Raw genomic sequence first — 20,436 nt, 5'->3', positions numbered from 1 at the left:
AAAAAAAAAAACAAAACAAAAACAAAAACAAAACAAAACAAAAAAAACCAGATTGTTCCACTTACAAACTTAAAATCCTCCAATGACTTCCTGTCATAATTAGAATAAAACCCAGCCTCCCTCCTGGCCTCCTGTAATCCCAGCTACAGTGGGAACGGACCACTATGTCCCACTTTGACCTCATCAGGGCCCACTCTCCCCTTCACTGGCCATGCTGACCTCTCCCAGCTGGAGGCCTTTTCACCTGCTTCTCTCTCAGCATGCAACACTTTTCCTAACCCCTTGTTCAAAGTAGCCATCCACTGCCTCTGCCATTTTCTCACGACATCACACAAATTGTGATTGACTTCAAAGCACTTATGAGTCTCTGAACTTATTCACTTGTTAGCCTTCACTAGAATGTAAGCTTCAGAGACCACCACGGAGCTCGAGTGTCCTGAGACAGTGAATGGCACGTAATAGGTGCTCAATAAAATCTGTGTTGAAAGAATGAGTGAGCAAATGAATACATAAATGAACTACTCAGGGACCTTATGGAAAACAAAAAAACTTTATGCACATCACTGGCATTGCCACAGGCTGAAAAAGAAGGCGGAGTGGGCTGGGAGCAGGGAAGAATGGCGGAGAATAGGTAGGGGGTTGCATCTCTAAATCGGTGTTGTGGGGCCACACAGGGTGGACAGGGGCTGTAAGTTACAGCCTTTAGGTGCTACCCTCAGCCTGGGCTTCCCTCCAGGCCTGGCGCACTTTGATCTTCACTTTGAAAGAGTCGATCAGAAAGACCACCTTTGGGTTGCCTTCCAGGGAGGGCAGCTGCCCGTCATCTGGCACCTCCAGGTCGAACCTCTGCAGCAGCCAGGCCATGATGAGAAAGAGCTCCTGGCGGGCCAGGATCTCACCTATACAGGAGCGAGGTCCTGCTCCGAAGGGCAAGTAGCTTAATGACGGTGAGATGAGCTGGGTCCCCGCTGGATTCAAGAAACGCTCTGCAGGCAAGGAGTGGCATCAGCCAGGGGCTAGGGCAGGAGGGAGGAGAGGCATGGTTCTGCCCTGGCTGAGGGGGAGACATGGCTCTGCCCAGGGAACCCCAATCTGAGGATGTAGCCTTATTGTGGGGGAACCCCCGCCTGGGGAGAGATACAGCCCTGCTCTCAGGTAGCCCTTAATGACACAGAGGAAATGAAATATTCAGGAAAGATGGAAAAGAGGTGGAATTAACCTATGAAAATACCACCACCCAGGGTGAGAAGGGACAGACTTGATGGCAAACAGAGGCGTAGAGGGCTTCTTGGAGGGTGAATTTGCAGTTGGTTGGAAGAGCGTAGGAAACCCAGCTGTGAAGAGTTTGGGTAAGTCTATGGCAGGATGAGGGTGTCAACAGGTACGTATTGTTGGAGCCAAGAGTTTTCTAGTAGCAAGCTTGGCAGAGGTGAAGGGATACTGGGGTGGTGGAGCAGAGTCCAGGCTGGCTGTGCGGCCCAGGATGCAGAACAGGACAGGGACTCACCAGGCATGAACTGGTCCGGCTGGTGCCACTCCTTCTCATTGTGATGCAGCGCCCACAGATTGATGATAACATGTGTGCCCTTGTCCACAGCAAACTCACCGATGCTGCTCCAGAGAGGAAGAGGAAAAGTGGGTCTGGGACATTATCCTCCCTTCCTTGCTCAGCCTCATGCCCCCTCATTCCTCCACCGTGGGGAAAGTGCCCTTTACTCCCTCGTTCCCACTCACTCATCTTTTCCTCAGCTTCTGCCAGATCAAATCTAAATCCAGCCCTTCTCCAGCCCTTCCCTCCTGTCAGCTTATGTCTGAACACCTGTGTCTGCGGACTTTGGTGTCTGGCAGTGAATGTGGGTGTGCGTTTGGAGCTGCGGCGCATGTTATGTGCGTGCTGCAGCTAGTTGGAGCATGGAGCTCCCAGTCTTTCATCCCAGACCACGTGTCTCCGAGGGCAGCAGGAAGCTCCTCCGGGAAGTCAGGCAGATCTGTGGATGAGTCAATGCGTGCATGTAGGTGGTAGAGACATGGAGCCACAGGGCTGAGGGCAGGATGATTTTTATTTTATTTATTTATTTATTTATTTAGAGACAGAGTCTTGCTCTGTCACCCAGGCTGGAGTGCAGTGGCGCGATCTTGGCTTACTGCAACTTCTGCCTCCCGGGTTTAAGCAATTATCCTGCCTCAGTCTCCCAAGTAGCTGGGACTACAGGCGCATGCCACCACGCATGGCTAATTTTTGTATTTTTAGTAGAGAAGGGGTTTCACCATATTGGTCAGGCTGGTCTTGAACTCCTGACCTCATGATCCATCTGCCTTGGCCTCCCAAAGTGTTGGGATTACAGGTGTCAGCCACCATGCCCGGCCAGCAGCATATTTTTTAGCAGTTGATGGTTGACTGACTTTAGGCTGGCCAGCAGGGGCCGAGGGTAGGGAGAACCAGGTAGGCTGGCGAGCTGTGTTGAATGCATCATGGGGCTAGATGTCGCTGGGAGGGCAGGCACACCTGGAGTCAACGTTGGCCTTGTGGGGGATGAGCATAGGGGCCACGGGCCTGATGCGAAGCACCTCTCGGATGGTGGCCTCCAGCAGGAGAAGACGGTTACGGTCACTGATGGTTGGTGTGCGGCTGAAACCCACATTCTGGTCAATCTCCTCGTAGAGCTTCTTCATCACCTGAAGACCACAGTAGGTTGGAGGTGACTAGTGTGTGTAAGTCCAGGAGAAGCAAGGGCTTAGAGAAGAATCCAACTGTGGCATCCAGAAGAGCCTGTCCAGTCCCTTCCCAGTAGTGGCTCTGGGGCCCAGGCCCGGCTTCCAGAAGATAGGGCAGCTCTACTCTGGGGTCAAAGCCAACTACTGCTTGGGTAAGGGGCAGGGCAGGCCTAGTCTTCCTGCACAGAAAGCCAGAGGGAATTGGCTCTCCCTCTCTCTGCAGCCCAGAGGTTGGGCTGCCTGGGGTCTAGGATTGATGAGGGGGAAGCACACCTGAGGATTGTGCAGCAGGAAGGCCACGATCCATTTCACCACAGAGGTGGTGGTCTCCACGCCAGCCCCAAAGATGTCCCCTATGGTGGTGAGAATGTGGTTATCTGAAAGCAGCTCTGAGTCTTGATCTGGGCCAGCGTTGCCATTATCTGAATTCATCTTGGCTTGCATCAGTATGTCCAGCATGTTGGTGATAGAGTCACTGCGGAATTTCTCCTGAGTTGGGTGAGGTTGGGAGACATTAATAAGGAAGGAGCCCCATCTGTGACACTCCTGCCATACTTCTGTCCCTGACTAGAGATAACAAGGCTCCTTCCACTTGGAAGTGGAGCGAGTCTGGGCAGGGCCTATGAGCTTGTGGAGATGGGAGGCAGCCCTGGGCCCTCTTCAAATTTGGTGGAGAGGTTAGGTCTCTTTTAGGATCCTCTTCAATTCCTAATTCCTCACTTTTCCATCCCAACTCCTTAAGTTAGTTTTTTTTTTTTTTTGAGACAATCTTGGTGCAATGCCCAGGCTGGAGTGCAATGGCATGATCTCAGCTCACTACAACCTCTGCTTCCCGAGTTCAAGCAATTCTCCTGTCTCAGCCTCCCGAGCAGGTGGGACTACAGGTACACACCACCATGCCCAACTAGTTTTTGTATTTTTTTTTGTTGTTTTTTGGAGAAGGAGTTTCATTCTTGTTGCCCAGGCTGGAGTGCGATGGCATGATCTCTGCTCACTGCAACCTCTGCCTCCCGGGTTCAAGTGATTCTCCTGCCTCAGCCTGCCGAGTAGCTGGGATTATAGGTACGCGCCACCACGCCCGGCTAATTTTGTATTTTTAGTAGAGATGGGGTTTCTCCATGTTGGTCAGGCTGGTCTCGAACTCCCAACCTCAAGTGATCCACCCACCTTGGCTTCCCAAAGTTCTGGGATCACAGGCATGAGCCATCTTGCCTGGCCTAGTTTTTGTATTTTTAGTAGAGACGGGGTTTCAGCATATTGGCCAGGCTGGTCTCGAACTCCTGACCTCAATTGATCTGCCCGCCTCGGCCTCCCAAAGTGTTGGGATTACAGGCGTGAGCCACCGCACCTGGCCCTTAAGTCAGTTTTTATTGTGCACCTACTATGTGCCAGGTTCTACTAGGTTTTGAAGCTCCTACAGTGTGTAGAATGGACCCCACCCTGCTCTCGTAATTACTTTTAGCCTAACTCATATTCTCTTCTGCTCTATCACCTACCTTGTAATTTTCAAATATTTTAGCCAGCAGATCATTTCGTGTTTTAACATGCCCCTTTAATTTTTCCAGAGTTTTGTTGGGGAAAACCTGGGAAGTAAAAAGAAATGTTAAATCCGCCCTTCTTCCATTTTGCTTCTCCGGCTGCCAGAGTCTCTCCTGGAGGCAGATCTTAGCTTTCTGTCTCTGGAAGTTCCTACTCCACCCCTGACCTTCAGCCAGAATGGAAGGCAAGATGGGGACACAGAATGGGTTCATCATGACAACGAAGACAATTCTAAACAGGGGAGGAGGGCGTGGTCTCCACCCCTCCTTCCCCATTCAATCAAACATCAAGCGCTGACTCTGCTGTGTGCCCAGCCCTGAAGACATGAGCCTGAAGCCTCAGACAGGCTCCTTAACCCCGCTAAGCCTGCTTCTCACCTGCACAGTGGGGATAATACAACCGACCTCCACAGGGAATTCAGTGATGAATGCTTATAGAATGCTTCATACTGGCACATGGTCATTGGAAAAGAAATGAAGGTCATTATCTGGAGTACTAAGGTGCATAATTAAAAGGCTAAATCTATCTCTGCAGAGAAATGGCAAAGGTTTTAAGTGGCAGAGGAGGTAGAGCTGGCGGAGATAGTCAGGAAAAAGCTGGGTCACTGCGGCTGGAGCGGGGAATTAAAAGGGAAGGAAGACTGGGGACACTGTCAGGGTCTACTAAAACCTGAAGGCAGGGTGTGGCATCATGCTCACCTTCAACCAGGGGAATAGGTCCACCAGGCTCTCCTTGCCCAGGCTGTCTATGATGCCTTCATTGTAATTCTGTACAATCTTCAACTCAGGGTCCCCATTCTTGTAGGAGATGTTGAAGCAGATCAAGGAGATGACGTTGGTTACCGCCATGAAGACAGGAAAGGAGATGTCTATGGTCTGTCCGTTGTGGGTGGCCAGCATATCACACAATGTACTGATTTCCTGACAAACTGAAGGGAGAGAGGGGCATGAGGGTGGGAAATGAATCAGCGTCGTTATCCCCTCTCTCTACCAGTTGCTCGTAACAGGAGCGGGGGACAGATAGCAGATGGCCACTAGATGGCAGCAGTAGCCAAGAAAAGGCTGCATTGCGCTCTAGTCCTAACCCTTACCCCTGCCCAACCCTCCTCTCCCTCCAGCAGTTACTGTGGGATGCAGCCCTAGCCCCAGGGGCCAGTCTGGCACTCACTGATCCTCTCCAGCTTCTGATCGCCATCCTTGAACAGGGCAAAGGTGGCCATCGCCAGCCTTCGATGCAGCTGCCAATGTGCGCCGTAGTCAGCGAAGGCAATACCCTTACGGTTGTTGGACAGGATGTCTAGAGTTGTCTTTGGAGAGCAGGCAAGGCTATAGGAATCACACACCATCCACCCCACCCTTGCCCTTGCACCTCTGGTCCCTGCTCTCCTTCCTGGGGGAGAAGGCAGGTACCTGGCATGCTGACTTCCATGAGGCACAGCCCCACTGCACTCCACCATGACTGCAAGGGCTTGGTAGGACAGACCCTAAGGTCTCCTACTCCCAATTCCTTCAGAAATACAGTAGATCGGGGAGAGAGAAAGAACTCTTAATTAGAATGTGGCAGCACTGGGCTTGTGTTCACTGACAGGGTGCCCTCTGGGCTTCTTTTTGCTCATCAGTTTCTGACCAGCGGAAGGCAACTCTGGATGGGATAAACGCTAAACTATGCCTATCCAGACGGTAGGGAGCAGGCGGGATTGTAGAGGCTGAGGACTGCACAGGTCTCTGCTTTTCCCTGAGCCCTTAGCTGAGCTAAAGGCACAGCTCACCTCACTCGGGTTTACCCTTCCATTGCAAGCCTGCATACCCAGCCACAAGCCCACATTTGGAGAGTACAGATGTTTTGTCTACACAGTCTGGACTTGGGCCGAGGCGCCGCCTCCTAGAGGTGCCCCCAAAAGCATAAGGGTCCAAAGGCTCCCTTTTCCATCTCCTAATCCCGAAGATCCCCATGACTACCCTCCTCCATCTTCTCTGCCCCGGGGGAGGAAGCCAGCAGAGGTGGGAGCCAGGTAGTTGGTCAGCAGACCTGGCTGATTGGTCCAAGGAAAAATAGACCAACCCTTGGCTTGATCAAAGCTGACAGGCTGGTGGGACGCAGTGGCTCATGCCTGTAATCCCAGCGCTTTGATAGGCTGAGGTGGGGGGATCATGAGGTCAGGAGTTTGAGACCATCCTGGCTAACACGGTGAAACCCCATCTCTACTAAAAATACAAAAAATTAGCTGGCGTGGTGGCATGCTCCTATAGTCCCAGGTACTCGGGAGGCTGAGGCAGGAGAATCACTTGAACCTGGGAGGCAGAGGTTGCAGTGAGCTGAGATCGTGCCACTGCACTCCAATCTGGGCGACAGAGAGAGACTCTGTCTCAAAAAAAAAAAAAAAAGCTGAGAGACTGGGGGCCCTACTGGGGTGTTCGGGGGAGTTCTCAGCAGCAGGATGCTGGGCTGGGGGCACTGGCAGTGTTTCTGAATGATCAGTACCCCTCCTGGCCGGGGAGCATGACAGCAAGCTCAGTAGGAGGCTCATCAGCAACCCTGAAACGTCATTGTAGATCACTGCCCCTGTGAGCTAGAGCAGCTGGAAATGGCATCAGGAAACCAGCAATCCCAGGCTGCAACAGCAAGGCTACTTCTCCCCAGCAGCTTTCATGGAGGACAGTAATCACTGCCGCCATTTTCCACGAAGAGTAACATGAATCCTGGTTGTATAAGGGGCACTTACTGTGCTGGGTGCTAGGCTAAGTGCTGTACATGCACCTGCTCAGTCCATTAGAGAAGTCTAGGCCTAGAGAGATGAGTGAAGTGAGGACTCCTTGACCCCTCAGACCACTGTAGTCTTCCCATCTCACCTCCTGGGCAGCCTGGTAGAGGAGACTTTCCTATAATTCTTCCTGCCTCATTTAGAGGCTGGGTGGGGGTCTGAAGGTTCACTCCCTTCACATCACCCCACTAGTCTACTTTGGGAAGAATTACAGGTTGTTGGAGCTGGAAGCACCATTCTAGGCATGGTCTGAAGACCTGAACAATCCCAGGGGTTGGTGAAGGGGGCAGGGAGGAAATGGACACCACTTACCACTTGAGGCCGCCCAGAGAAGTCCTTGCCCTTCTTAATAAGCACCTCCTTGGCCAGCTGGTGGTGGCCGACAATCACTGTAGTCTTGGTGCCCATACGAACGGAATAGATGGGGCCATATTTTTTCTGCAGGTTGAAAAAGTTGTTATGCATATGGCCATGTCTGGGGAGGAATGGCAGGCTGCCCACCAGGGGCAGGGACAGGAGGCTCTTAGGATACTTGGCACCAGGGCACCTTCTCTTGGGCCAAAATAAATAGGCTAGGGTGAGCAGCAAGAGAGCCACAAGCTCCCACATGGTGGCTGGGTGTCAGCAGGCAAGATAGACAGTGGTGGAGTAGAAGAGCTGCGGCAACTCTAGGGTACAAGGAGGCCTTTTAAAGGGCTACCCTGATCTTCACCTTGACTTTGTGTTATCTCTTGCCTTGTGCAAAGGTTATCCTGGAGCCCAGCCAGGCCTGAGCTCATTTCCAGAAGGGAGAGAGGCAGGAGTGAAGGCCTCCTCAAGGGCTGGCTCAACTCCAGGCAAACCTCCGGAGGAGGAGCTAGGTAAGGGAGGTCAGTTGATCCCCCTCTGAGGAGCTCCCCATGCTTGAATGACCCCAGAGTGCAAATGGTATCCGGGCTCAGGAATCAGGGCTTGAAACTTCCCATGTTGCAAAATCAAAATCACTGGACAGATGACAGAGTCAGGAGGGTCACGAGTAGCAGGGACTGTCAAAGGTCTTTTATGCATTCTTTTTTTTTTTTTTTTTTTTTTTTTGAGACAGAGTCTTGCTCTGTCACCAGGCTGGTGTGCAGTGGCATGACTGTCCATCCAGCCCTGCCCCTCAAGCCCATGTAGTTTTGGCAGCAATAAGGGGTGTGGGGTAATGGCCCCCAAAATAAAAATGTTATATGTGTGTATGGGAACAAAAGGGGTGCAAAGCTGTGGGGAGCAGTGGAGGGGAAGGGACAGATGAGGTCAGTACTGGGAATGCCAGAGGTGGGAGGCTGTTTTATAACATTTCTTATTGATCAAACTGCTGTTGACACCTTCTTTGCTCATCAGCAGGACTAGTGTATTGGGGGAACCACCCCCAATATTTCAACATAGGTTCTTTCTGTAAGTGTTGGCCAGCTGAGAAATAGAGAGCAACAGTATAAAGAGAGGAACTTTACAGCTGGGCTGCCGGGGGTGGCATCACATATCAGTGGGACCGTGATGCCCACCTGAGCCTCAAACTAGCAAGTTTTTATTAAGGGTTTCAAAAAGGGGAGGGGGTGTAAGAACAGGGTGTAGGTACAAAGATCACATGCTTCAAAGGGCAAAAAGCAGAACTACTAATAAGGGTCTAACAAAGATCACATGCTTCTGAGGGAACAAAACAAAGGGCAAAAGCAGAACTACTGATGAGGGTCCAACAAAGATCACAATGCAAAGGGCAAAAGCAGAACTATTGATAAGGGTCTATGTTCAGCAGTGCATGTATTGTCTTGATAAAATCTTAAACAGCAGAAAACAGGGTTTGAGAGCAGAGAACCAGTCTGACCACAAATTTACCAGGGCGGAGTTTTTCCCCACCCTACTAGGCCTTAGGGTACTGCAGGAGACCAGGGCGTATCTCAGTCCTTATCTCAACTGCACAAGACAGACATTCCCAGAGTGGCTGTTTATAGACCACCCCCAAGGAATGCACTCCTTTCCCAGGGTACTAATATTAATATTCCTTGCTGGGAAAAGAATTTAGCGATATCTTCCCTACTCACACGTTTATAGGCTCTCTGCAAGAAGGAAAATATGGCTCTTTTTGCCCGACCCCACAGGCAGTCAGACCTTATGGTTATCTTCCCTTGTTCCCTAAAAATCACTATTATTCTGTTCTTTTTCAAGGTGCACCGATTTCATATTGTTCAAACACATGTTTTACAATTAATTTGTAAAGTTAACACAATTATCACAGTGGTCCTGAGGTGACATACATCCTCAGCTTACAAAGATAACAGGATTAAGAGATTAAAGTAAACACAGACATAAGAAATTAGAAAAGTATTATTTGGGAACTGATAAATGTCCATATTAAAATGAAATCTTCACAATGTATGTTCCTTGGCCGTGGCTCCAGCCGGTCCCTCCATTCAGGGTCCCTGACTTCCCGCAACATCTCTCCCTTTCTTTTTATATAAACGTGCCATGGCGATGAAGGCTGTTCGTTCTCTCGGTTTTGACACAGGATTCTTTGACTAATCTGACACACTAAAAACAAGCCCATTAAACAGAGAAACATGATTCCAAAATTTACTACAGCAGAGCCCCCAATAGACTTAATCCAAGTCACGGGGTTTACTCTAGAAAGACTTTCTGCCACCTGATCTAACGCCACAGCTCCAGGCATAATGGATAAATGAGCTTGATAGGCTCCAAAAATTTGTTTCTTTAGTTATGTCCAAGGATAAATTATCTACCTAGAAGGTGTCTTTTGACTATTTCCCATGAAAGATCAGTCTCGTTGTAGGAATATGGTGTGATACAGATATCAGAAGTGTTCCAATCACATTGCATTTGCATGCAATGTTCGAGACTCATTAGCTGATCCCCAAGCCAAATAACAGACTGTCTTAATCATTAATTTGACTAGCTAATTTTTGATCAATGCCTTGTTGAGAATTCCTCATTTGGGTGGAATTGACTTGCCAATCATTAACAAAATGAGCCACTTGAATAGATTGGTGTAATGCCACTCCGGCAGTGATGGCCAGTGCAGTGACTGTAATTAGGCCCATGATCACAGCAATTAAAGTGAAAACAAATCTCTTAGATCTTTTGAAAATTCGTTGTAACACTTCATTAATTAAATGTACTGAGGGGGAAGGTTCCCAAGGTCTGGGTAAAGTTACTGGTATCCAGATTCCTTCCTGAGCTTGAACCAACATTACACTTTTCCTAAAGTCAAAACAGGAGTTAACACAAGTGTATAAATGACAATTAATGCATTGGGCAGTTTGATTGTTCATCCAAATTTTGATATTTCCCACTAACAGCATGTAAGGAGGCTTAACACAACTCTGGATAGGAATAGTCAGGCTGGAGGTAAACAAAGCAGAATGTTTGAATCTATGTTGATACTGAGGGAGAGGAGTGGCTGTGGCAACGCCTGATGTTCTCTGCCATAAAGAAGCAATCCAAGGTTGCCCGGGGATGCTGAAGAGGTAGAGGGGCATACCTGGGTCAAGAAGAATTATCAAAATGCCAATCAGAGTCCCATAAAGGAGGATTAGCATCAAAAAGGGGAAAAGGGTTCAAAGGGAATTTATCATGGGGTTCAGAATCACAGCTGCGAGGGGTGGTAGTGGAGACAACGGACAGAAAAGTTTCCCCTTCCCATACTTGTAGTCTGGGACATGGCAATAGCCAGTTTCCAAAGTTCTGGGTGTTCTGGGCTCAGAATGGGAACATCATACAAGGCCTCAGCAGTGGGGGCGGGTAATGCCCTTATCTTCCCATTTTAAGGGACAGAACAAGCTGAACTTCCTACGCAAAGTAGGATGATGATCCTTGTCCTCCCAATAAGAAATAAAATAAGCAGCCTCCAGGCATTCCCTTCTGCCAGAGGAGCAATTGTTTGTCAAATAGCCCTTTGGTGCCCAGCCTATTACTAAACCATATGAGTCATTTTTTAATACTACTGCATGTGAATTAACACAATCTTCCCTAATTAAAGTTTTAGATGGGCCCTCAAAATTTTTAGGACATGGTTTTCCTACAGGTTTATATTGAAAGTATGGGGTATCTCCTATTACCCCCCTTTTCATTTGCCTTAAAGGAGAAAGGGAGAGGCTGGAGACCAAATGTTCTCGTTCCCCTGTGGCTGATCTCTTCAGAAGGTAAGCAGCCCAGACTTGAGTTTCCAGATGGATGCAAGCAGGTGCATGTCCGAGACACAGAGGAGGGTATCTATAACCCACAGTAACATTAAATGCAGTGCCTTCTTTTCCTGGTTGAGCGGGGCAATGGTCATCTGTAGCTCCAGATATCCACACGCTATCATTAGTATATTTCCAAAGGAGCATCCATCCAGGTGAGAGGTTGAATAAGTGGAGGGAAGGCACATAAGCCCAATAAGAATAATTTTGTGTAGCAGGTAAATAAGTGTGAGGGGAAACTGGTGAGACAGAAAGTATAAAGAGGAGAATTTTTTTTTTTTTTTTTGAGACAGAGTCTCGCTCTGTCGCCCAGGCTGGAGTGCAGTGGCGCGATCTCTGCTCACTGCCAGCTCCGCCTCCTGGGTTCACACCATTCTCCTGCCTCAGCCTGCCGAGTAGATGGGACTACAGGTGCCCGCCACCACGCCCGGCTAATTTTTTGTATTTTCAATAGAGACATGGTTTCACCGTGCTAGCCAGGATGGTCTCGATCTGCTGACCTTGTGATCTGCCCGCCTCGGCCTCCCAAAGTGCTGGGACCCCAGGCGTGAGCCACCGTGCCCAGCCAGAATTATTAAATAAAACTTATTGTAAGCAAGATCCATGCTGAAGGAGGACTAGAAGAACAGGGGGATGTTATTTTCAGGCTAATAGAAATGGTGAGATTTTCAGGTTCAAAGGAGAAAAAGAAAGGGAATTAGGAGAAGTGGGATTAGTTAGAGGGGTCTCTGTTGCCTTTAGGAAGGATTGAACAAGACCCATTTTGATTTGGCATGCCGGTTTCTGAGGAATCGGCACAGATTTCACCAGGTATGAGGGTGTTCTCTGATGCAGACGTCTCTTCCCTGTGGTTTTTATTGTCAGTATTCACACGAAGTTTAAGTCTTCTAGTGGGCACCAAGACAGGGGATTGATGATCTCCTGGTGAAACACAAGCATACCCTCTTCCCATGTTATAATTGTTCCAGGTTCCCAGGTATTGGTCTGGGAATTAAAGGCAAAGAATTAGGTAGTAAATTTAGAGGAACGGTACTACAGAGATTGACTGCCCCGCCCCCAACTGTGGAGGTGGACATGCATTGTACTGAGACAGAAGAAGAGGCTGGGACCTGTCTGGGTTGGCTGTAGGTACATTTGTTTTTGCTGGGGGCTGCGCTGGGACCGCTTGAAGCGGAAATGCAACATTGATCTGAGTCTGAGGTGTCCCATTTGATATTGGGGGCTGGGACTGGCCCCACTTCCCATTTCCCTGGTTCTGTGGCAAGGGATTTCTATCTATATCAGACTTAAGAGTGGCAAGTACTTGCCCAATGTTTACCTTTACGACAATGAGGACAAACAGTAGCAGGAGCATTTGGCTGTGTTTTTTGAGCCGGCTTGGCCGCCTTTAAGTTTTTAACAGTGCAATTTTTTTGAGTATGACCAAGTTGACCACAAGTACAGCAGGCTCCAAGGAAAGAATCAGTCGAGTCAGTTTGACTGCAATCCTTCATGGCCCGTGCCCACAGAATAGCTTTTGTGGGTCTCCAATCCAACGCCTTCACAAGCTTTAATATATGCAGGCAACACCTCGTGATCATGTAAACTTTGTCGTTGGACAGAACGCATGGCCATTTTACACTCATGGTTCTCATTCTCAAAAGCTAACACACAAAGAAGAATACCTTGAGTGTGCTCATCAGAGACAGATTTTTCAACAGCATCTTGTAATTTAGCCAAATAATCAGGACATAATTCATTGTGACCCTGTTTAACAGTAGTAAAAGAAACAAGAGCTTGGCCTGGGATGCGTAATTTACCCAAGCTCTCATACACAACTTTGTTACTTGTTCTGTGGTGAGAGCATCAAAGCCTAATTGGGCGGTAGTGTCAGAGTTATTATTGGAGCCTGTGAGCGGAGCCTGAGTAATTAGAATGCCATCAGCCCGATTTAGCTGAGCCTGCAGACGGGCCTCCTCTGACCACCAGGTACAGAATTGTAAGTGCTGAGATGGAGTTTGAGCAGCTTTTGCCAAAAGGTCCCAGTCTAAAGGAAGCAAAATGACCTCAGCACAGAGTCTGTAATACCATTTTAACATATGGAGAAGTGGGACCATACTGAGTACAGGCATTCTTGAATTCTTTTAAAAAGGTAAGATAGAGTGGTGCATATCAACCCACTTGTACCCCTTGAGCATTGCAAGGTTCCAGCGTGACCAGATAAGGCCACGCCTCTAATCCACTTGCTTTTTTGTTTTGGCATAATAAGTGTAGCAAGGAAGTTTCAAGAACAGGCACATGAGATGGAGTCGGCATAGAAGTGACAGGAAAAGTATGTGTAGATAAGGGGAACTGAGGTTGAGGAGGTCAGACCGGTATGACAGCATGAGAAATGGGCTTTGGAGGAGGAGAAGAGGCAGAAGCATACCAGTGATTATTGCCCAATCCTGTGCAACAAGAGTGGTAGGAGTATCCATGTGTGAAGATTGGTACAGAGAAGCAGGTTGAGTGGATGGCAAAGTGACCAGTTGAGGGACCGAAATGACAGGAGGGTGATAGGCTGCAATGGACAGAGAAGAGCCTGCAGAATTACAGGTAAATTGTAGTTTAGTCCCAGAGTCATTAGATGGCTCCAGAGGCAAAGGCTGCAAAGGTTTGAAGAATGAAGAGTTAGCATAGATATAGTCCCGGGCTGTCTGAGTCGGGGCCGCGGGAGCTACAAGTACCAGCTCTTCCTGAAAAGAAGATCATCAGAGGGTGACATTAAGCCAAAGTCACCGGAGTTAGATATTGAATCTTCAATATCCTCAGGTGGGGGAGGAGCAGACAAAGGGAGAGAGAGGCTGAGCAGATAGCAAAGGCCGAGCATGAGAGGAAAGCTGAGGAAGAGGTGGAGCATCTCCAGATTCAGAAAATGTAACTGCAGGGGGTCACAGGATTGGTATGTCATTAGGACGGCATGTACCAAGGCCCAGTCACCCCAAACAGTGATGGGAACATAATATCCTGTCAGGACCAGTTCCTGGAATTTTGCACCAATATGATCCCATAGTTCCACAGCTAACGTTCTCTTTTCAGGAAACCAAGGACAGTGTTCTTCCAGCACCCTGAATAGGGTGACCATATTTTCCAAGGGTACCCGAACCCCCCCCGTTTTAACAGGAGTTTAATATAGCAGAGATAAGCATAATGTTTAGACTCTGCGTGACCCATAGTTACCCCGCACAATACACAGACAATTCACCAGTCTTCAGGGAGCGAAACAAGCGTTTCTGTGGACCAGACTGATGAACGTTTCTCCACCCCTTCCAAAGGGAATTGTGTTCCCACATGCACTTAGGAAAAAGAAAACTATGTTGGCATTTGAGATATTGGGGGAACATGCCCCCAATATTTCAACGTAGGTTATTTCTATTTTCCATAACTGTTGGCCGGCTGAGAAATAAAGAGAGACAGTATAAAGAGAGGAATTTAACTGCTGGGCCACTGGGGGTGGCATCACATATTGGTAGGACCGTGATGCCCGCCTGAGCCTCGAACCAGCAAGTTTTTATTATGGGTTACTTTTTCTTCTTTTCTATTTTTTTTTTTTTTTTTTTTGAGACAGAGTCTTGCTCTGTCACCAAGGCTGGAGTGCAGTGGCACGATCTTGGCTCACTGCAAGCTCAGCATCCTGGGTTCATGCCAGTCTCCTGCCTCAGACTCCCGAGTAGCTAGGACCACAGGTGCCCGCCACCACACCTGGCTAATTTTTTTGTATTATTAGTAGAAACGGGGTTTCACTGTGTTAGCCAGGATGGTCTTGATCTCCTGAACTCGTGATCTACCCACCTTGGCCTCCCAAAGCGCTGGAATTACAGGTGTGAGCCACCGTGCCCAGCCTATTAAGGATTTCAAAAAGGGGAGGGAGTGTAAGAACAGGGTGTAGGTACAAAGATCACATGCTTCAAAGGGCAAAAAGCAGAACTACTAATAAGGGTCTAACAAAGATCACATGCTTCTGAGAGAACAGGACAAAGGACAAAAGCAGAACTATTGATAAGGGTCCCACAAAGATCACAAGGAGAAGGGCAAAAGCAGAACTACAGATAAGGGTCTATGTTCAGCGGTGCACGTATTGTCTTGATAAACATCTTAAACAACAGAAAACAGGGTTTGAGAGCAGAGAACCGGTCTGAGCACAAATTTACCAGGGCGGAGTTTTTCCCCACCCTAGTAAGCCTGAGGGTACTGAAGGAGACCAGGGCGTATCTCAGTCCTTATCTCAATTGCACAAGACAGACATTCCCAGAGCGGCCATTTATAGATCTTCCCCCAGGAATGCATTAGTTTCCCAGGGTATTAATATTAATATTAATATGCCTTGCTAGGAAAAGAATTTAGCGATACCTTCCCTACTCTCACATCTGTTTATAGGCTCTCTGCAAGAAGGAAAATATGGCTCTTTTGCCCGACCCCACAGGCAGTCAGACCTTATGGTTGTCTTTCCTTGTTCCCTAAAAATCACTATTATTCTGTTCTTTTTCAAGGTGCACTGACTTCATATTGTTCAAACACACGTTTTACAATCAATTTGTACAGTTAACACAATTATCACAGTGGTCCTGAGGTGACATACATCCTCAGCTTATGAAGATAACAGGATTAAGAGATTAAATAAAGACAGGCATAAGAAATTAGAAAAGTATTATTTGGGAACTGATAAATGTTCATATTAAAATGAAATATTCACAACTGATGTTCCTCTACCGTGGCTCCAGCCAGTCCCTCCATTCGGGGTCTCTGACTGCCCGCAACTCAGCATCCTGACAGTTATGGTGACAGTGACATTGAAGGTGGGAGCTCCATTGGTGCTCTTGGTACAAAGATGGGTCAGTTCTCCCTCCTGCCGCAGTGGGTCTTGGATCACAGAACATTTCTGGCCCCCAAGTGCCACTCCATTCGCAAAAAAACTTGACCAGTCTTTGCCAATCAGGACATCAACCTCAGCTGGCCGGATGTTGACAAAGGTTTTCCCAGGGATGGTGGCCTGGATGGAAGGCAAATCCTTGTAGCCCACGATGGCTGCATCCTACAGGTCCCTTCCACCACGAGGTTGTCGATGTGGGTGTTCCACCCTGCTATGGGCTGCTTGCGGCACTGCTGTCACCTCACGGGCAGGTAGGGGAGGCAGAGAGCTCAGGGCATGCACTGTGGTCGGGACCGCTGCTCTGCTGGCTGTGCAAAAGCCCTCGTACAGCCACTTCTTGGAAGTGATCATTTTAAGCATTTATTTGAAATTGATATTTTTCACTGTATTGATCCAAATGATTTCAAGCATAAAAGAATGGACAGATCAATTTTATTTGTTTACAAAAAGGAAAATGTGGCCAATCATGGCCAAGGTTAACAAAACAAAGGGCAGAGCTTAACTGGCTGAGTGTGGACTCCAATCATTGGAAAGACTGGGAAGATGATTCAGATGAAGCCATGTCTGATTTTGATCATTTCTCTGAGATGATGAACAACATGGGTGGTGAAGAAGATGTAGATTTAGCAGATGGAGCAGATGATCATTCACAAGACAGTGATGATGAAAAAATGCCAGATCTGGAGTAAGGAATATTGTCATTATCTGGATTTTGAGAAAGAAAAATAACTTCTCTGCAAGATTTCATAATTGAGAGAATTCCTGAGTTGATAGTTCTAAAGACAGATACTGTATTTGCTTACTTTAACCCATTTTTCAACCTGTTTGTTCTTTAAAAGCCCTAAGGGTTGATATGTACCACTGTATGGGGCAATTTTCAGTCAGCTAAGGCAATAACCTTATGCATGAACATTTCCCAGACTTCCATGAAGCTGTTGAAGTCCTAGGCAATTGATGCAGCAGTTGTGATACATACATACATCTCACCTAAGTCTCCTTTTCTTCATAACATAGATACTGACATGATAGAAAGCTCTCAGTTTAGGGAAAGAGAACTAAATTTTAGATTATAGGACATGGATTCAAAAGTGGCTGGAACAAATTGGCTGACATCTTACTGGTAACCTGCTATTCCTCTTGTGTTGTTCTTCAGGATTGTTCCACTAAAACTTACCTTTCAAAAAATTTACCTCTCAGGCTGGGCGCAGTGGCCCAAGCCTATAATCCCAGCACTTTGGGAAGCTGATGCGGGCAGATCACATAAGGCCAGGAGTTTGAGACCAGCCTGACCAACATGCCAAAACCCCGTCTTTACTAAAAATACATAAATTAGCTGGTCATGGTGGTGTGTGTCTGTAATCCCAGGTACTTGGGAGGCTGAGGTAGGAGAATCGCTTGAACCTGGGAGGTGGAGGCTGCAGTGAGCTGAGATCACGCCACTGCACTCCAGCCTGGGTGACAGAGTGAGACTCTGTCTCAAAAAAAAAAAAAAAAAAAAAAAAAATTGATGTTACCAGATGAAATCACAGCCCCAAGGTAGTGGACATTCTTGGTGTCAATCATTATCGAAGAGAAGGGCCAACCAGGAGTTGTTAGTTGAGGCTCACAGAGGTGGGAGATGGCATCTGTCCCTGCCTCTGGGAGTGGTCTGTCTGCAGGTTCAGTGAGGACTGAAGTGAAGGCTGCTGGAATCAGGCAGGAAGGCAGCAGGTAGGGGGCCTCATGATGAAGAAGAGCTGGCCAGGCCTCGTAAGTCAGACTGCCTGGTTGCCCATTACTCAGAATTTTCAAATGTTGTTCAGATTTTTAAGGCCATTTGCAGCCATGGGTGTGGGCTGGGATGAAACCCATGAGAAACTTTCATGAAAGAAAGGGGATTTGAGGTAGGCCTTGAAGAAGAGCTAGGACTGATGCAGGACAGTCAGGCAAACCTCTAAACTGGGGCTTAGCCCAGGCGGGTTCTTGGCTTCACCCAGTAAAGAATTCCAGGGCAAGCTGGTGGTGGTAGCCAGCAAGCAGCAGTGCACAGAGCAGCAGAGGTACTGCTCCTCCCAGAGCAGGGCTACTCAGGGGTAGTGTGCCCAAAGTCACAGCTCAGAGGCAGAGCTGCACTCATATTTACAGCCACTTTTAATTATATGCAAATTAAGGGGTGGTTATATAGAAATTTCTAGGATGAGGTAGTAATTTTCAGGCCATCAAGTTATTGCCATGGAAAGGGGTGTTAATATCTGGGTGTTGCCAAGGCAATGGTAAAGTGACATGGCACACTGGTGGGTGTGTCTTATGGAAAGCTGCTTCTGCCCTGGACCTGGTTTTCTTTTCTTTTTTTTTTTTTTTTTGAGACAGAGTCTCGCTCTGTCGCCCAGGCTGGAGTGCAGTGGCCGGATCTCAGCTCACTGCAAGCTCCACCTCCTGGGTTCACGCCATTCTCCTGCCTCAGCCTCCCGAGTAGCTGGGACTACAGGCACCTGCCACCTCGCCCGGCTAGTTTTTTTGTATTTTTAGCAGAGACGGGGTTTCACCGTGTTAGCCAGGATGGTCTCAATCTCCTGACCTCGTGATCCGCCCGTCTCGGCCTCCCAAAGTGCTGGGATTACAGGCTTGAGCTACCGCGCCCGGCCTGGTTTTTTTTTTGAGATGGAACCTCACTTTGTTGCCCAGGCTGGAGTGCATTGGTATAATCTTGGCTCACTGCAACCTCTGCCTCCCATGTTCAAGTGATTCTCATGGCTCAGCCTCCCAAGCAGCTGGGACTACAGGCACACACCACCACACCGGCTAATTTTTGTATTTTAGTAGAGATGGGGTTTCACCATGTTGGCCAGGCTGGTCTCAAGCTCCTGACCTCAGGCGACCTACCCACCTCATCCTGGGATTGCAGGCGTGAGCCATTGTGCCCAGCCTCTTTTGACAATGTCAAAAGGCAGGACTCACCTGAATGATTGATTTTCAGAAGTGAAGGGGCAGATCCTGATTGTTTGGTTTGCAAAAGGGGTTCACTGAGGTGAGCTGTCATAAACTGATCAGATTTCTTTTTCTGCTTATTTTCTTTATTTTTTTTTTTTGAGACAGGGTCTGGCTCTGTCATTTAGCCTGAATGCAGTGGTGCAATCACGGCTCACTTCAGCCTTGACTTCCTGGGTTCAGGTGATCCTCCCACTTCAGCCTCCCAAGTAACTGGGACTACAGGCACACACCTTCACGCTCAGCTAATTTTTGAACTTTTCATAGAGATGGGATTTCACCACCATCCCCAGGCTGGTCTTGAATTCCTGAGCTCAAATGATCTTCCCTACTTGGCCTCCCAAAGTGCTGGGATTACCAGTGTGAGCCACTGCGCCCAGCTGAACAGATTTCAAATGAGTTCTGGTAATATATTAGTTTTCTACTACCACATTACCATGAATATTACCACAAACTCTGTGGCTTAAAACAACACACCTGTATTATCTTACAGTCTTGGTGGGTTAGGAACCTAAGTACAGTTTCTCTGGGACATCTACTTAGCATCTCACAGGCTGCAGTAAAGGTGTGGGCCAAGGATGGGTTTCATCTGAAGGCTCTACTGGGGAAGAATCTGCTTCCTATGTGCCTGGTTGTTAGCAGAATTCAGTTCCTTTTGATTGTTGGACTGAGAGCTTTTTTTTTTTTCCGCTGACTGTCAGCTGGAGGCCCAGAGGTAGGTGACTAGATGGTACTTGCAGTTCCTTGTCACATGGAGTTCTCCAACATGGCCACTCGCTTACTCACAGACGACAAGAGAGAGAGGCTCCAGCAAGATGAGGGGAATGGTGATGTAACATGTAATCTTATGTAACAACATCATGTGTTTCTTATCACCTGTGCATACACAATCGATTAGAAGCAAATCAAACATCATGCCCACTCACAAGAGGATCACACAAGAGCAAGAACACCAGGAGGTGGGGTCAAAAGTTATTACCCTCAGGGGCCATTCTGTCCACCACAGGTAGCTACTACTTGTTACCATGGCTATAGAACAGTCCATCTTTTCCTAAGTTTGTGGATGTGGAGCAACTGGAGTGGTATACACGGCTATTGGAAATGTGAAATGTTAAACCACTTTGGAAAACGGTTTGGCAGTTTCTTGAAAACGTAAACACCATATGATCCAGTCATTCCACTACTAGTTACCCAAGAGAAATAAAAACAACCCACATAAAGACTTGTGTACAAATGTTCATAGCAGAATATTCATAATATTAGAAAAGAAGAGGCCAGGTGCAATGGGCTCACGCCTGTAATCCCAATAGTTTGGGAGGGCAAGGCAGGAAAATCACTTGAGCCCAGGCAAC

The 20,436-nt window shown here is 47.9% G+C and overlaps 1 protein-coding gene and 1 pseudogene across 1 annotated transcript; both read right to left on the bottom strand.

Annotated features, from left to right (window-relative positions):
• Nucleotides 1–531: 531 nt before the first annotated feature.
• On the bottom strand, nt 532–7,971 carry LOC104656530 (steroid 17-alpha-hydroxylase/17,20 lyase). The gene is made up of 8 exons (XM_010356184.2): nt 7,328–7,971; nt 5,422–5,560; nt 4,953–5,182; nt 4,212–4,298; nt 2,989–3,204; nt 2,507–2,676; nt 1,508–1,611; nt 532–986 (listed from the first exon to the last, which is right to left on the bottom strand). The coding sequence occupies exons 1-8, from the start codon at nt 7,622–7,624 to the stop codon at nt 703–705; spliced, it is 1,527 nt and encodes a 508-aa protein (XP_010354486.1). The 5' UTR covers nt 7,625–7,971; the 3' UTR covers nt 532–702.
• A 319-nt stretch (nt 7,972–8,290) lies between these two features.
• On the bottom strand, nt 8,291–17,680 carry LOC104656561 (annotated as a pseudogene).
• Nucleotides 17,681–20,436: the final 2,756 nt, after the last annotated feature.

Source organism: Rhinopithecus roxellana, chromosome 11 (assembly GCF_007565055.1).
Source record: "Rhinopithecus roxellana isolate Shanxi Qingling chromosome 11, ASM756505v1, whole genome shotgun sequence".
In the NCBI taxonomy this organism is placed as follows: Eukaryota; Metazoa; Chordata; class Mammalia; order Primates; family Cercopithecidae; genus Rhinopithecus; species Rhinopithecus roxellana.
This window is presented reverse-complemented; position numbering and strand designations above follow the sequence as displayed.

Coding starts and splice junctions, on each gene's coding strand:
- LOC104656530 (XM_010356184.2), bottom strand. CDS start 7,624: ATGTGGGAGCTTGTGGCTCTCTTGCTGCTCACCCTAGCCTATTTATTT. Junction 5,561..7,327: donor TCTCTGGGCGGCCTCAAGTG/GTAAGTGGTGTC, acceptor TGCTCTCCAAAG/ACAACTCTAGACATCCTGTC. Junction 4,299..4,952: donor ACCTATTCCCCTGGTTGAAG/GTGAGCATGATG, acceptor TTTACTTCCCAG/GTTTTCCCCAACAAAACTCT.